Raw genomic sequence first — 17,147 nt, forward strand, 5'->3', positions numbered from 1 at the left:
TGACCGGTAACGGGATCGCAACCCTCGGTGTTGCACCTGCACCGCGCTCAACCAGTGAGCGGACCGGTCTCTATATGGGATCCGAACCCTTGACAGGAGCGCCGCCGTGCTCCCAAGTGCCGCGCTCTACCGAGTGCGCCACCGGGCCGGCCCCAAAATAAATTATTTTAAAAGTCAATAGATGAACCAAACTATTTTTTTTTTTTGTCTTTTTTCCGTGTCCAGCAACGGATCGCAACCCTCAGTGTTGCCCCCGTACCGGACCGGGGACCGGCAACGGGACCGCAAACCTCGGTGTTGCTCCCGCGCCTCGCTCAGCCAGTGAGCGGGAACCGGTCTGTATGTGGGATCCGAACCCTCGGGCGGGAGCGCCGCCGCGCTTCCCAAGCAGCGCACTATCCAGTGCGCCACCGGGCCGGCCCTGAACCAAACTATTTTTAAAAAATTAAACAATTGATAAAAAGTTAGAAAATAAAAAGCAGAGGATTAAAAGGCAGGTGAGGCAAATACAAATAGAAAATAGCAAAATGTCACACAAATTAAACCTTATCAATAATTAGTTTAAATGGAATTGCATTAAATATTCTACTTAAGGCAAAAACTGTCAGATTTGATAGGAAAGTAAGACCCAAGTATGTTGTCCAGAGAAATACACTTTAAATACAAAGAAACAGGGCCGAGCCCATGGCGCACTTGGGAGAGTGCAGCGCTGGGAGCACAGCGCCGCTCCCGCCGCGGGTTCAGGATGACCGGTGCGCTCACAACGCTCACTGGCTGAGCGCGGTGCGGCCGGTCTCAAAAAGGACAAAAAAAAAACAACAACAAAGAAACAGACTAAAAGTAAAACAATGAAAACATATCTACCATAACAACACAAATTATGAAAAGATTAAGTGGAAATACTGATACCAGTAAAAGAATCTTCAAGACAAATTATATTACTAGAAATAAATGGAACACTGAAGGATGTGGGACACCCTACCACTCCCATAACATGGAAAATGGAAAGGTTATCTCACCATCTCAGGGGGTGCCAAAGGAGATTTGGAGCACAATGGGAAAAGTGCTACCTGGCCTCCTCTCTCTGTCACTGAGAAAATAAAAGAAGGATGTTCATTTTTCAAACAGAATATACAGAAAATATGAAGGAGCCAGAACTTGCTGAGTTTGAAATAAAATTCTTTTTCAATCCATTTTTCCCAGAAAATATTTTGAAACTTTTGTGGCAAGAATCAAATCTAGTGTTTTCCAAAAAAGATAAAAGACCAAAAATATTTCTAGCTTCCTAAGTCCCTTAGGATCTGACACATAGATAGTGCCTAGTAAACAATAAAACTTCTAAGGAAATAGCCACCTTGGGGAGAAGGGAGGTCAGAGAACAAAGGGCCTGACTCAGAATGTGTGGGGCTAGCATTGGCCTAATGGATTTTAGAACAATGGAAACCCATGTTTTTATGGCAGTGATTACACCAGATAATTTCCTGTATCAAAAGGCCAGAGTCAGAAAAAAATTAAAAAGGTTGTTGGATCCCCCAACATATAATAACCAAAAATAGGTAAAGAAAGTCAGTCAACTGCAAACCCAGGCATTTAAGGAAAAGAGATATTGACAAAGAATGGTGAGAGCCCAGAGGACACAGTGAAGAGGCACAAAGCATCTTTTCCAGGGACCAGGACTGGGTCTTAATGAAATACTAAAACAGGTGCCTGAGGGGAATAAGTAACTACTCAGACCAGTGCCTGCATGGTAATGTCCCTTCTCACCAATCCTGTCTGAAAAAAAGTGCACACACAAGTCATGCCCATCTGCTCACTGTAAGCTGGGTGTGTGTTAAAAAGATGACAGGACATTGGAGCTTATTTAGTTTGCCTTTTTGTCAACTGCACAATGGTAAAATATTTCTAGGGCTCTTGAGGGGGGCAAAGTATATTTTGCATGTAGTAGAAATTTATAGTCAGAGAGCAGACTGTGGTCTATTGAACAGTGCTGCAAAGTCTTGCTATTCTTCTTATTGAGAGGTGGAATCTAATAGCCTTCCCCTTGAATCAAGGCTGGTCATAATGATGTGCTTGACTAAGAGAATACATTGGAAGAGATGATTTTTTATCTAAGTGGAGATAACAAGAATCCTTGCAGCTTCTGCCTTGGCCTCTTGGACACTTGTTCTGGCAGAAGCCAAACAAACCTGACTATCCTGAGAATGCCAGTCTGTGAGGAAGTCCAACATGGCCACAAAAAGAGGGCTGGATATCAGCTCAGTGTTCCCAGCCACTAGAGTTTTTCCAGCTCAGAGCAGAGACATTGTGTAGCAGTGAACCTACACCACCCTGTCCAGTTTACTGAACCGAAACGTTGTGACATGTAATAAGAGATGTTCTTATCTTAAGCCATGAAGTTTTGTGATGCTGTTGAACAGCAGATCACTGGAACACCAAAAAAATTATTAGAGACCTTAGGTAGTACTTTAATTTGAAACATAGAGTGTGTAGGTTCACACTGAATATTAGATTCAAAACAAAGAATGAAAGCATTTCACATCTTATGTTAGGTCTCAAACTACAATTGTGAATGTAAATGTTCAGTTAACCTGTTTGTCAGTTTTTGTTCTTAACTAGTGAAATAGAGCCCCCTACACCCTCATAATGTATGCTATCTGCTTCTGTAGAATTGCTTGCTTAACCTAAGTAACTCCATTTTACCCCATCTGACCTGATACAATGGCCTAGTTCCTGGAATTTACCACTCCACCTGCCTCACCCCATCCCAGATGCCCCACCTGGCTGTGACTTCTTTTGATTCAATAACAGAGAATCCTAAGCAATACCAACGCCATCTTGGGAAGGCACTGCTCCATTCCCATTGTCAGACAACCCCCCCTTCTGTGTGAGAAACCATCAACCTTCTCATAGAAACAAAAACCATTGCATAGAAACAGGAGCCATACACAGTGAACTATTACATGTGAATAGGAACCATACTCAATAAAAATTTGTATGGTTGATTGCTCTAATGGCTCACTTTTGGCTTCTGTAACCTAGCTACCTAGCTTGCTTTGTGCACCTAGACAAACCCATATGCCAATGGGATGTGGTTTTTGCCTTTGAAAACCCCACAAGACCAGGGCCTGGGGACGTTCTCCTTTGGTTGCTCCTTGAGAGATGGTCGCTGGGCAGCTGGAGTGAATAAGCTGCCCTTTTCTGCATGAGTGGTATGTAAGTGCATTCTTGTGGGAGGGTGCCTCACAACATTTTGGAGGCCCTGGTGAGATTTTCTCTCTCATGAGTATATCTCTCCCTGTACTTACCTTCTAGGAGAAGATAGAGAAAGTGTTCCTCTTCTTCTCCCTGGAAGCAGACGGGGCACTTTACTCTCTTTCCAGGTAGATGAGATCTCACTAAGGGACGGTGCACCAATTGTTGGACTTAGTGGGAGGCTGGATGCGGCATTAACTCCCTTAGTCCTTGGGCTCCCAAGACATCGCTGGGCCCATTGGTAATTTGGATTTGAGACATGCAAGTCAACCAGAATTGTCATTCCATGTTTCTTGTTCATCTTTGCTACTGTGACTATGGTGTCTGTGGATATCTTAGAGTAATGGGTAAGTCCTATTCTAAAGTCACTTGCGGGGTCACACCCTTGCAGGCAATCCTTTCTCATTTTGGTTATTTTCAGAAAAAGACCTCAGATTACAAGGGGTCGGCTGACCCCTATGTTCTGCAGAACTTAAGTGAATTAGAATGGCCCTCCTTTAGTGTAGGTTGGCCCTCCTATGGCACCATCGATCGAGACATCACCCAGCACGTCCAAAATGTTATTTGGGGGATCCAGACCACCCTGATCAAATGGTATATATATCAGTTTGGATTAAGATCACCTTGGCTTAAACAATGTCCTCAGCCTTGTGAGGGTAAGGTCCTTCTAACCAAGTCTACAGGTCAGAATCAGCAACAAAAGAAGCAGCCATCCGATCATCACTCCTCAGGGGCTCCAACAGTTCTACCAGCAACCGAGGACCTCCTCGATTTGTCTATGCCCTTATCTCCTACCTGTGTACCTTCCACTTCCCACATTCCACCTTCCATGCTCCCTCCTTACCCCAACTCCACAAGTCCCTTCAGTCCTCCACACACTCGCAGAGGCATCTCTTACAATACAGAGGCTGGCCCCACTTCTACCTCCCCCTCCCCTGGGCCTGCTCTGCTGCTACCTCTCTGGCAGGCTGCTCTCCCTCTGGGGATGTCCACTGGTCCCTCCCCTTTCATGGTGTATATCTCCTTTTCCACAAGTGACCTATATAATTGGAAAAATCAAAATCCTTCCTTTTCAGACAGCCCACATGGTCTTATAACTTTGTTGGAAACTGTTTTCTTCACTCATCAGCCTACTTGGGATGACTGCCACCAGCTCCTACACACCCTCTTCACTGCGGAAGAATGGGAGCATATCCACCAGGAGGCCCTAAAGACCATTGTGGGACACAATGGACATCCCACAGATGACCCTGAGTGACAGAACCATCTTTTTCCTCTGTCCCGTCTTAACTGGGACCCTAACTCCAATGCAGGTAGGAAGGCTCTCGATCAATATTGCCAGACTCTACTGCGGGGCCTACAGGCAGCAGCTTTCTGCCCCACCAATTTGTCAAAGGTAAGTGAGACAATCCAAAAGCCAGATGAGTCTCCTGCTGCTTTTCTTGAGAGGCTTATGGAAGCTTACAGAGTATATACTCCAGTAAATCTCAAGGCCCCTGAGAATACGTGATCTATTAATATAGCCTTTGTTACTCAGTCAGCCCCAGACATTAGGAGCAAATTGCAGAGACAGGAAGGTTTTGAAGGGAAGTTACTGTCAGAGTTGGTAGAAATTGCTCAGTGAGCATTCAACTCTAGAGACACTCCCAAAGACAAACTAAATGAATAACCAAAATCATGGTTACTGCCTTGACTGAAACACAACACAGAAAACCCCATATGAATAAAGGTCCAGGACAACCATGCATAGAACAAAAGGGGGGACACCCTCCCCTGGGAAGAGACCAATGCGCCATCTGTAGGTCCCGGGGACACTGGAGAAATGAGTGCCCCCAACATAAGGACCACCAAGTCCTACTGGTAGGAACCTTAGAAGACTGAAGGGGCCCAGGCTCCCGTAGGTCACACTTACTGTGCGGGAGAAAGCCTGTGGCCTTCCTGGTAGATACGGGGGCCACCTTCTCAGTCCTTAAACAAATGAGAAGCTGTCCAATAACAAAACCTTGATTCAAGGGGCCACAGGAGAATTCCAAGTATACCCCTGGGCCACCACTAGGATTACAAATTTGAGAAAAGGAACTATTACTCATGCGTTCCTTGTCATGCCAAACTATCCATACCCCCTGTTGGGCAGAGACTTACTAAATAAACTAAAGGCCACCATCTCCTTCAAGGGGGACACTACTCACCTTACATTAGGAGGACAGCCTATCAAAATGCTAGTGACCTGCCCAATAGGAGAAGAGTATATCCTACAAGAATCACTCCAAAATCAACCTACTAACCGCTTGACAAGTTTCCTATGAGAAATTCCAGGTGTACGGGCAGAAAACAACCCTCCTGGCCTCACTGCACATCAACCCCCAATAGTGGTGCAATTGGCCAGCCATGCCACACCCATACAAATAAGACAGTACCCTATTCCCCTGGAAGCAAAAATGGGAATAACAAAACATAACAAAACTCAAAAATAATATTCTTGTTCCTTGCAAGTCAACCTGGAACACACCCCTGCTGCCTGTAAAAAAGCCTGGGACCACTGACTACAGGCCAGTTCAAAATCTCCAAGAGGTAAATTTAAAAGAGTGGAAAATCTCCATCCAACCGTACTAAGTCCATACACTTTACTCAGCCTGCTGACAACCACTCATATCTGGTACACTGTCCTAGACCTGAAAGATTCCTTCTTCAGTTTGCCCCTAGCCAAGGTAAGACAGACCTTTTTGCATTTGAATGGACAAACCCAGATGGGTCCTTTTTGGGCCAACTAACATGGACTAGACTGCCACAAGGGTTTTGTAATTGCCCCACTGTTTAATGAGGCCTTAAGCCAGGATTTAACCCACTACCAGCAGACATGCCCCGAACCCATCCTATTACAATGTGTGGATGACCTCCTATTGGTTTCAAAGGACAAATAGATCTGTTTACAATCTACTAAAGACTTGCTAACAGAACTCCAAAGTTTGGGATAGTGGGTGTCTGCCAAAAAGACCCAAATATGTACAAAAAGGGCAACATATCTAGGATATAAAATTCATGAAGGAAATCGGACTCTATCCAATCATTGCATTGAGGCCATACTAAAAATTCCAACCCCTAAGACTAAACAGGAAGTCTGAGAGTTTCTCGGGGCAGTCACATATTGCCTACTATGGATACCGAACTTAAAAGGGCAACATATCTAGGATATAAAATTCATGAAGGAAATCGGACTCTATCCAATCATTGCATTGAGGCCATACTAAAAATTCCAACCCCTAAGACAAAACAGGAAGTCTGAGAGTTTCTCGGGGCAGTCACATATTGCCTACTATGGATACCGAACTTTGCTGAAATTGTCAAGCCCCTATACTCCAGCACTGGGGGAAAACAACCTCAACTGCACTGGACAGAAATAGAACAAAAAGCCTTTGAAAATTTAAAACAGGCCCTCACTTCCGCCCCCACTTTGGCCTCACCTGACATTAACAAACCCTTCATTCTGTTTGTTACTGAAAGAAGAGGCATAGCAAAAGGGGGCCTCACGCAATCATTGGGACCTTGGAAAAAACCAGTTGCCTATCTCTCCAACCGGCTCGATCCTGTAGCAGCAGGATGGCCCCCATGCATAAGAGCAGTAGCTACAACAGCCCTCCTGGTAAAAGAGACTGACAAGTTAACAATAGGCCAAAGATTAACCATCGTGGCCCCTCATGCAGTTCCAGCTCTATTAAACAGCTCCACTGAAAAATGGCTCAGCAATTCTAGGATTGTTCATTACCAAACTATGTTGCTAAACCAATTTCATATAAACTTTTCCAGGACCACAGCTCTAAATCCAGCTGCACTCCTGCCTGATGCCAATGAAGACCAGATCATCCACAAATGTGTCAAGACTCTGGAGGCACTCCAAGGACGCAGGCCAGACCTAACAGATGTTCCTTTTCCTAAACCGGACAAAGCCTTTTAAACAGATTGAAGCAATTTCATCAAGGATGGTATCAGATATGCCAGGACAGCAGTGGTCACACTCACACAGATTATTTCGTCTAAAGCCTTGCCTCCAGGGACTTCTGCTCAAAAAGCTGAACTAATTGCCCTCACTGAGGCTCTAAAAATGGGAGAAAACAAAACTGTCAATATCTACACTGACAGCTGGTATGCCTTTGCCGGTATGCCTGGCCCACGTACACAGCACACTTTATCAGCATCAGGGACTCATAACCACAAAAGGTAAAGAAATAAAAAATAAACAAATCCTAGATTTACTAGATGCTACCTGGGTGCCTAAACAAGTGGCCATTATCCACTGACAAGGTCACCAAAAAGACAATTCCACCGAATCCCAGGGAAACAAAAAAGCAGACCGAGAGGCTAAACAAGTGGCTCTCACCAGGGTGCCAATTTCACTTATAACCATGCCACCTCCATTCTACCATTTCAGCCTCACTATACAGATAAAGAAAAATTACACGCAGAGGCTCTTGAAACAGCTACAGACAAAAAGGGATGGAAATGTCTCCCTGACAGAAGAATCTTATCTTCCCCAGGCATTAGGAAGAAGACTCATTTTCCACCTGCATCAAGCCACTCACTTGGGAGCTACCAAGCTTGCTAAACTGTTCCACCATTCTTATTATATTTACAATCTTAATAAATTAAGCAAAAGCATATCCTATAAATGTGAAGTGTGCCCACAGGTTAATCCAAGCAAGTCCGCCCCTAAAATATCTGGAACCAGGAGTTGCAGATTACTGCCAGGCAAACAATGGGAAATAAACTATACAAAGATAAAATCTGGCCAATATGGATATAAATACCTCTTAGTCTTTGTGAACACCTTCTCTGGGTGGGTTAAAGCTTTCCCCACCAAGAATGAAACTGCTCAGACAGTAACTAAAAGGCTCTTAACTAAAATTATTCCACAATTCAGCTTGGCCATTGCCCTGGGGTCTGACAATGGACCTGCCTTTATGGCATAAGTATCTCAATTACTAGCAAGTAGCCTAAACATAAATTGGAAATTACAATGTGTCTACAGGCCACAAAGTTCAGGTCAAGTAAAACATATGAACAGGACATTAAAAGAAACTCTAACCAAAGTGACTTTAGAGACTGGCAAAAACTGGGTGAGTCTCCTTCCTTTCACTCTCCTCCGAGCATGCCGTACTCCATATGTCTCCGGTCTCACTCCTTTCGAAATTATGTTCTGGTGGCCATTGCCGTTTTACCCAAATTAAACAATAAAATAAACCAGGAAATAACTAACCAAAATTTGCTTCAGTCCCTCCAGGTCCCTCAACAAATCTTCTCCAAAGTTCACCCATACGTTTGAGAGGCATTTCAACCTAGGGACTCCCCAAACCCCCACCTGTATCAGCCCGGTGACTACTTGTGGGTAAAAAGACACCAGCCTGACAATCTACAAGCTCGCTGGATTGGACCATGCCAGGTAATTCTGACCACTCCTACTGCTGTCAAAGCCGCAGGGAAACGTCACTGGATTCATCACACTCAACTCAAAACAGCATCTACTGCCAACCTGCCCAAACAATGGGCCACTACACAGGACCCAACCAATCCACTAAAGACAAGACTGTTGTGCACTTAGTTTCATTTTCTTTGTGAGCGATGTTAATTGTTACTTCTGTAGGAACTCCCCACCAAGCCAAAAATTACACTTGGGAATTGAGGAATGCCATCACTGGGGAAGTTATCCAATGTATCTACACCCCTGGCACCCCCGTTTTCCTAGTAGACCTTTGTAATCTTATAAACTGGGGTTCTAAGCTCTGCAGTTGTACTATGAGTGGCTATTTTGGAGGAGAACCCATGTTATCTCCCCACACTCATGCAGCCAGCTCAGTTATGAACAAGGCCTCCAACAAACCCAATTTTATGCCTGTCCAGCAGCCTCTAGTCCTACCTGTTACTACCAAGGGGAGTACTATTGTGCTGCCTAGGGCTGTCGAACTGAATCATCTTGGTCTCATACAGACCCCTGGATAATCCTTACGCAAGGGAAAAGCCCCTCAGGGCCTTGCCAACTAAACAAATGCAACCTTATGAATATCACGGTTAAACTCTGGAATCCTTACATGGATACATCCTGGAAGGCCGGACGTACCTGGGTAATTCGCCTATACATCACCAGTAAAAACCCAGGATCTGAGTTTACTATCCAACTAAAATGAAAACATACAACTTATGTTCTCATAGGGCCAAATAAAAACCTACTGCCCCAATCTCCTGTCCTCCCTCCGCCTAATAACAAGCCCCCTCCTAGGCCTTCCTCTAGTCCAGCTAAGATCCCCTATCAACCTACCCCCCCAGTCCAACCTCCCATTCCAAAACCCCCTTGTAAATACTGTTAATGCATCATTCTGCTACTTAAATATGACCAATCCCAAAGTTACTCAAAGTTGCTGGCTGTGCTTAAATCCCAAACCCCTTATTATGTGGGATTAGCTATAGACTATATTAATATCTCCACCTCTTTAAGTCATAATTCTCCATTAAGTACTTAAACCTAACCTATATTAACCAACATCAACTTTGTCCCTAGGGTCGAACACCTAAACTTACACTAGGTGGCATCCAAGGACAAGCACTTTGCTTGTATTCCCCAAACTATAACGTGTCTGCCTCTCCTCATAATGCCAATTGTACCTGATCCCAACTAGTAAATAATACAAATCAACCCTTTTACCTAGTTGCCCCAGCTCACACTTGGTTCGCTTGTTTAATGGGATTAACTCCTTGTATTTCTACCCAATATTTCACATTTTCTAATGTCTCTGAAAGCTATGTTCTGGTATACATAGTACCCAAAGTATATTATTATAAGGGAGAAGCAGGTTTCCACCATTTTACCACCAAAAAAGCAGCACCAATCCTAATCCATATATTAGTAGGCTTAGGGGTAGCCAGGTCTACCGCTCTAAGAACCACAGCCTTAATTACAAAAAGGCAAAACCTCCAAAAACTCAGCCAAGAAATAAACATAAATTTAAGGAAATTTTTAAAATCTGTCAATAAATTAAAAAATCCTTAAACTCTTTAGCTAAAGTAGTCCTTCAAAATAAACAAGGTTTAAATTTACTCTTCCTTAAACAAGGTGGATTATGTGTAGCACTCAAAAAAACCTGTTATTTCTATACCAACCATTAGGGTTTATTAAAAAGAGCCTCACATTAGTCAAAAAACACATTTTTAAAAAAAGTCATATAGTAATAATAAAAACTGGTTTAAGAATCTTTTTTCCTGGTCACCTTGGTTAACAACCTTAATGACAGCAATCTCTGGTCTCCTAGTCCTCCTTCTCCTCCTAGTTACTATTAAACCCTGCCTAATTTCCTGCCTCACTAGCTACATTCAGAAATGAGTACAATCAGTCAAACTCCTTGTTTTACATGCTAAGTACAACAAATTAAGTACCACTAAATCAATGGTTTAATTCCTTCCTAAAGAGGAGTTGGGAATGAAATAAAGCTCCCTACACCCTCATAATGTACACTATCTGCTTCTATAAAATTGCTTGCTTAACCTAAGTAACTCCATTTTACCCCGTCTGACCTGACACAATGGTCTAGTTTCTGGAATTTACCACACCACCTGCCTCCCCCCATCCTGGATGACCCACCTGGCTGTGACTGCTTTCGATTTGATAAGAGAACCTTAAGCAATACCAACACTGTCTGACCTGACACAATGGTCTAGTTTCTGGAATTTACCACACCACCTGCCTCCCCCCATCCCGGATGACCCACCTGGCTGTGACTGCTTTCGATTTGATAAGAGAACCTTAAGCAATACCAACACCATCTTGGGAAAGCACTGCTCCATTCCCATTGTCAGACGACCCCCCCCCCACTTCTGTGTGAGAAACCGTTAACTTTCTCATAAAAATAAAAACTGTTGCATAGAAACAGGAGCCATACACAGTGAACTATTACATGGGAATAGGAACCATATGCAATAAAAATTTGTATGTTTGATTACTCTAATGGCTCATTTTTGGCTTCTGTAACCTAGATACCTAGCTTGCTTTGTGCACCTGGACAAACCCAGGTGCCAACAGGATGCGGTTTCTGCCTTTAAAAACCCCACAATGGGCCGGCCTGGTGGTGCACTCAGTAGAGTGCGGCGCTTGGGAGTGCGGCGGCGCTCCCGCCGAGGGTTCGGATCCCATATAGAGACCGGTCCACTCACTGGTTGAGCGCGGTGCGGGCGCGACACCGAGGGTTGCAATCCCGTTGCCGGTCGCGGTACGGACGCGACACTGAGGGTTGCGATCCCGTTACTGGTCACGAAAAAAGACAAAAAGGGAAAAAAAAAAAAAACCCACAAGACCAAGGCCCAGGGCCATTCTCCCTTGGTTGCTCCTTGAGAGATGGTCGCTGGCCAGCTGGAGTGAATAAACTGACCTTTTCTGCATGAGTGGCAAGTAAGTGCATTCTTGCGGGAGGGTACCTCACAACACTACCTGTTAGCTACAGTTCTACCTTAAAAACATACTGATGACTAACACACACATCTATTTTTCTCATTCATTTTTTAGTAATTACTTGAAATAGGAGAAGAATAAAATACAATCTGTAAGAAAGTTTAAAAGCATAATGCATCTTAGTGAACTACAGATAACTGTACATTAATAAAAACTACAAATGGAATCACTGACGTAAATTTATAGAAGCAAAAAGTAGACATTATGAAATTTGTACTTTCTGTTTTTATTATTTCACATCTCTTTACTTACCATTGTTCAAACATGTCCCAGTAACTCTTGAAGGCTTTCTCCCCATGGACTCCTAAGGATGTCAACACAGGTGCTGGCCAGAAGCATAGGTCACCAGGGATTGAATCTCATAGCCCAGCAAACATTATCTTCAGGATTTTATAAGAATGATATTTGCAGTGGAACAAAGTTACTGTTTTTATGAGTACAAACATCTCCCCCCATACTGGCAGTGTATGGAAAGACCAAACAAATGTAGCAAGAAGTAACACAAGATCAAACTAAACCCAAGAAACAGGGAGGAGTCCAGGACAAATCTCATTTTGGTAGCTTGTGTCAGTGGCTGGGTGGTAGTGATAACACACAGAAGAAGGGGAAGTGGTTTTAATTTTAATTTGTTGACCTTGAGGTGATATTTTGGTTTTTTTCCCTGGCAGCTGGCTGGTGCAGAGATCTGAACCCTTGACCTTGGTGTTAAAACGCCATGATCTAAACATCTGAGCAAACAAGCCAGCCCCTTGAGGTGCATTCTGAATAGTTACAAACAAGCATTGAACAAAATTCAACCTATGACCAAAAGACTAGGGAAGAAATACAATCTAAAGAGAAAGAAGAGTGCAAAATACAGAGGACTGAATCAGTGAAAAAGAATTTCACATGAGAAAAACAGGGCCCAGGATGAAGCACTTTGATAAGCTATGTTATAAAGAAGAAAGTAGGGCCGGCCCGGTGGCGCACTGCTACAGTGCGCCGCTTGGAAGCACGGCGGTGCTCCCGCCGAGGGTTCGGATCCCACATGCAGACCGGTTCCTGCTCACTGGCTGAGCGAGGTGCGGGCACAACACCGAGGGTTGCGATCCCGTTGCCGGTCCCGGTCCGGTACGGGCGCGACACTGAGGGTTGTGATCCGTTGCCGGACATGAAAAAAGACAAAAAAGGAAAAAAAAAAAAGAAGAAAGTAGAAGAATTCAGGAGAAAAGAGCAAAAACCATCAGTGAAGTCATGAGAGAAATTAATAAACTAAGACAGAGGAATTTCCAGGAGAATATCATGAACAGTAGTTCAAAATATAGCAGAAGACTCAAGTAATTCTGTTTTTTTCTACAAATCTTAGTACGGTCTTCTAAAGCCATCTGGAACAAGATTTATTTTAGAAACTTTATGTAGTGGATTGAATTATGTCCCCCCAGAAGTCACTGGAGCTTGAATTGTGTTCCACAAGTTTTATGTGTTAGAAACTTAGCCCCCGCTGTGACTGTTCAGAGGGTGGGAAATCTTATTGTGGTAATCAAAAGGTGGAGCCTTGAAGAGGTGATTGGATTGTAGGACCCTGCAGTAGTGAATGGATTAAAAATGGTGGTCAGGGGCACAGTTCTGAGAGCTTTAAAAGAAGACGAGAGTCTGTCTCTCTTCTCTGTCTCCTCTCTCTGCTTCCACCATCATGCAATGAGACTTCTGGGTCACTGTTGCCACCACCACCAAGACCTTCACCAGATGTGTTCCCTGGACTTCTGACCTCCCAGCCTCAGAAACCATAAGCAATAAATTCTGTTTGCTTTATAAGTTACCCAGTTCCAAGAATTTTGTTATAAGCAACACAAAATGGACTAGTACACTTTATAAAAAGCTTACTAAGCAACTGTGCCTTAGAACTAGGTAGCTATTTGCACTGCAGAAACTGAGAAATGTTTATTTCCAGATCAGCAGTGAAAAACTTTCTAACATCGATGGTGTTGCAGAATTTGGTGCCACCAAGTCTTCACATTCCAAGAGAATTTGGCAGATTCTCTTCTCAGGTTCCATTCCAATCATGTAAACAAGATGTCTGGCTTTTTTCCATGACATCCCAAAGACCAGAGAAAAATTTTTATTCAACTTAGATGACTCGGAGTTCTTACAAACTGCTGTATCTACATGCCAACTTTATCCTATGAATGTACATTTCTTTCAAGTTGAGTTTTACTCATTTGTTCTTTTCAATTTTAATTTATGCATGCCATAAGCTCATATAATACAATAAAAAAAAGAGTGAGTAATAAATAACCAAAAAACTCACCGGAGATTTATTTATCTTTTGTTGCTCTTGTAAACCCATAGCACACTCTGGCAGCATAGCTGAGAGAAAACAGAATGGAGTGGATTAAGTAGAGAACTGTTGTGGCTTGGCTCTAGGTTCTCCTTCCCCAAACTCTCTACTTATTAGCTGAAAAAGACAAATAAACAAAAAGCCTTCCTGTAAGAGAACAGTCCTTCATGCCTCAATAAGGGGAAAAAAGGACCACAAAAAAGATGCAGCTACAAGTACATTAATCGCTACACTTACACACACAATTTATTTTTGGATTAATGAAAACATACATAGCCTATGGACTTAGCATGAATCAGTATTACCTAAACATATAATGTAATACCTTAAACCAAAGAAAAACACATTGTGACATCACTAAAATTAGTGTTGTAGAAATAGTTTGGCTATATTAACTGTTACCCTATTAATATATTAAGTTCACACATGATTCCAAAAAAGTGTTTCCATTACAACACATCTTCCTTTTATGTACCTAAATATCTGGATATACAAGTTGTTTACTTTAAAAACATAAAAAGAGTGTTCCTTATAAGTGAGTAATGCACTGTACCAGTGTACTTTCAAAAGTTTGGGAAAAATAGAATGAAAAGAGAATAGAAATCTTTCCATGAACTTTTTGAAGCACACTAGCATTTTATTACATTTAAGAAATTGGTTTTGAGTAGAAGGGAAGTGCAGTCTAATTTTCCCATTTCAAATAATGCAAAATTGCTTCCAATATATTCTTGCAAAAGTTCTGATTTTAAAGAATAGCTTACTGATGTTAAGTGGGAAATACTTACATTATTACCCTTTGAGTTGACATAATCCAAAGAAACTACTAGAGTTAAAAAAGGATAGAGATGTTTAAAGCAATGTATGTTAAAGCAATGCTTGCTCTAAGTTGACTTCAGCATTCCAAAAATAATCTCAAAAATGAACGAACACTTGTTTTGACTTAAATGTGGCAAAATGGAAAACGCTAACCAAAAAGTCAGGATGTCTAACATCAACAAATCATGTTACCCTGGGCAAGTCACATTTCCTCAAGTCCAATTATTTTAACTTTTCTTACAAGGTAGAAATATGGGGGGAAACCATTCCTGAATGACCAGAAAAGAACTATGAAGATAGAGAACTATCAGCACCTAGATTCCAAATTTGGTGATAGGCTGGGTTTGAGAGAGCTCAGACACTGGGAACAATGAGGGAAGATTGAAGGAATGGGAGTGTGTTCAGAGAGCACGACAGACAGATCCTCTCAGCTGTGACAGGTTATTCCTGCACCCCATGGAACAACTTCAAACCCTCTTCAATAACTAACACCTCCTGGTCCTTGCCTCTCTTTCTCAGTCTAATTCACTCCTCCCTTCTGAAAGTTGGCTCAAACCTTCAGATACCATCCAGTCTCAGATACCCATTGAATGAGGTATTATCAGCCAACTCTGGTGCGCTCTAAGCACTAGACACAATCATTGTTTAGACTGTGCAAAGCTGGGATCTTCACCTTTCTGGGACTCTCTTGCCTCTGCCCTGAAGCAGTACTGAGAGGGCTCCGGCCACAATGATGCTCCCCGAGGTGGGATTCCTATTCACAGGACACCGTCCATCAAAGTCTGTCACACCTCTTTCACTCCAAAGAAAATGGGACTGACATCCAGTGCCCCAATCTCCTTCCTAGAAGTCACTGTCCTGGAAACAAGGTTGCGCGTCAACTTCTGTAAATTCAAAGCAAGAGCGCTAGGCAGGCCGCACAGTGCAGGAGGGACCAGAAGCCTGATTTGCTGAAGAGACACCGAGACACCCCACGACCACAGCAGCCACAGAGTGACAGTCTGCACACACCTCACATTCCCAGATTCACCTCTGGGATCTGGGGCATCACACTAATGTCCACACGCTCACGGTACAGACGGTGAAGTGAACGTCCCATAGGTCGGTACCAGGTTCCTGATGGCGGAGCTCGAACGTGACCTCCCCACACCTCCCAGGCTCGCTGTCTTCACACACCCCCACCCACATTCCCGTCGCCACCTGGGACCTGAGCCCTCGTCCTGGGACATCTGGAACCGGCTTGTGCACCCCCGGCAGCGCCGTCCTCTGGCGGAACCGTCCGGAAAGCGCAGTCCGGAAGCCCCTTCCTTGGCCCGGCCCAGGTCCGCGCTCGCGCCGCTCGTCAGGTCCCGCCCGCCCGAGGCCCTTGGCGCTCCTTCCCCCAAGTGCCGGGACAGCGTCCCGCTCCCCCGGGCCCCCGAGGCCCGCGGGGCTCCTCTTTCACCCTCGCACCTACCTTCAGGGACATACGATCCAACCCCAGGATCTGAGGAGCAGTTTGGGGACAGCAGAAGCTCCCGTAATCTCCAGAGAAAAGATGGCGGGGTGGGCGGAGCCGCACATGCGCAGAAGGAACCCGGAAAAGCCCTTCCCGTAGTCCTGCGCAGGTGTCGTCACTGCAGGCGAAACTACATTTCCCAGATGGCAGAGCGAGCGGAGCCCAAGAAAAGAAGGCACTTGGAGCAGCTGTTTAGTGCGCCTGTGCTAGTGACATCACTGGCGTGCGAGACTACATTTCCCACAAGCCTCTGCCATCATCCTTTAGGGACCGAAGGAGAAAATTTTATTTTCTCAGCCCGGATTCTTGCTACAGGAGAACAGGACCTGATGGATCAAGACTGGTCTCCTTCCACGTTATTACGAGGTAGAATTCTGATTCTTTACTAAGTCCTGGTTTGACAACCTGGGGCATTGTGAGAATAATGGAGAAATGTGAATGTGGCCCAATTACCGCATGATATTAATAAGTAATTTCACTTTTTTTAGTTGTCATATAGGTATTGCTATTCTAGAACCCATGTTTATTTTTGCAACATTTTAGAGGATGAAAAAATCATGCATCTATTTTCCTTTAAATGGTTAAACAAGTGAGAAATTAATATGGTAGGTCTCTTCTAAGCCATTAAAAAAGTTTGTTCTGGGCCGGCCTGTGGCTCACTCGGGAGAGTGTGGTGCTGATAACACCAAGGCCACGGGTTGGGATCCCATATAGTGATGGCCAGTTGCTCACTTGGTGAGCGTGGTGCTGACAACACCAAGTCAAGGGTTAAGATC

The 17,147-nt window shown here is 43.8% G+C and overlaps 1 protein-coding gene across 1 annotated transcript in view; it reads right to left on the bottom strand.

Annotated features, from left to right (window-relative positions):
• Positions 1 to 16,406, bottom strand: part of LOC103598620 (zinc finger protein 717-like) — a 24,976-nt gene extending 8,570 nt beyond the window's left edge. Inside the window, 2 exon segments of the mRNA XM_008582656.1 lie at positions 14,028 to 14,086; positions 16,330 to 16,406. Coding sequence (XP_008580878.1) covers positions 14,028 to 14,084 — 57 coding nt within the window. The 5' untranslated portion in view covers positions 14,085 to 14,086; positions 16,330 to 16,406.
• Positions 16,407 to 17,147: the final 741 nt, after the last annotated feature.

The sequence above is a fragment of the Galeopterus variegatus genome, unplaced genomic scaffold (genome assembly GCF_000696425.1).
Source record: "Galeopterus variegatus unplaced genomic scaffold, G_variegatus-3.0.2 Scaffold2684, whole genome shotgun sequence".
NCBI classification, from domain to species: domain Eukaryota; kingdom Metazoa; phylum Chordata; class Mammalia; order Dermoptera; family Cynocephalidae; genus Galeopterus; species Galeopterus variegatus.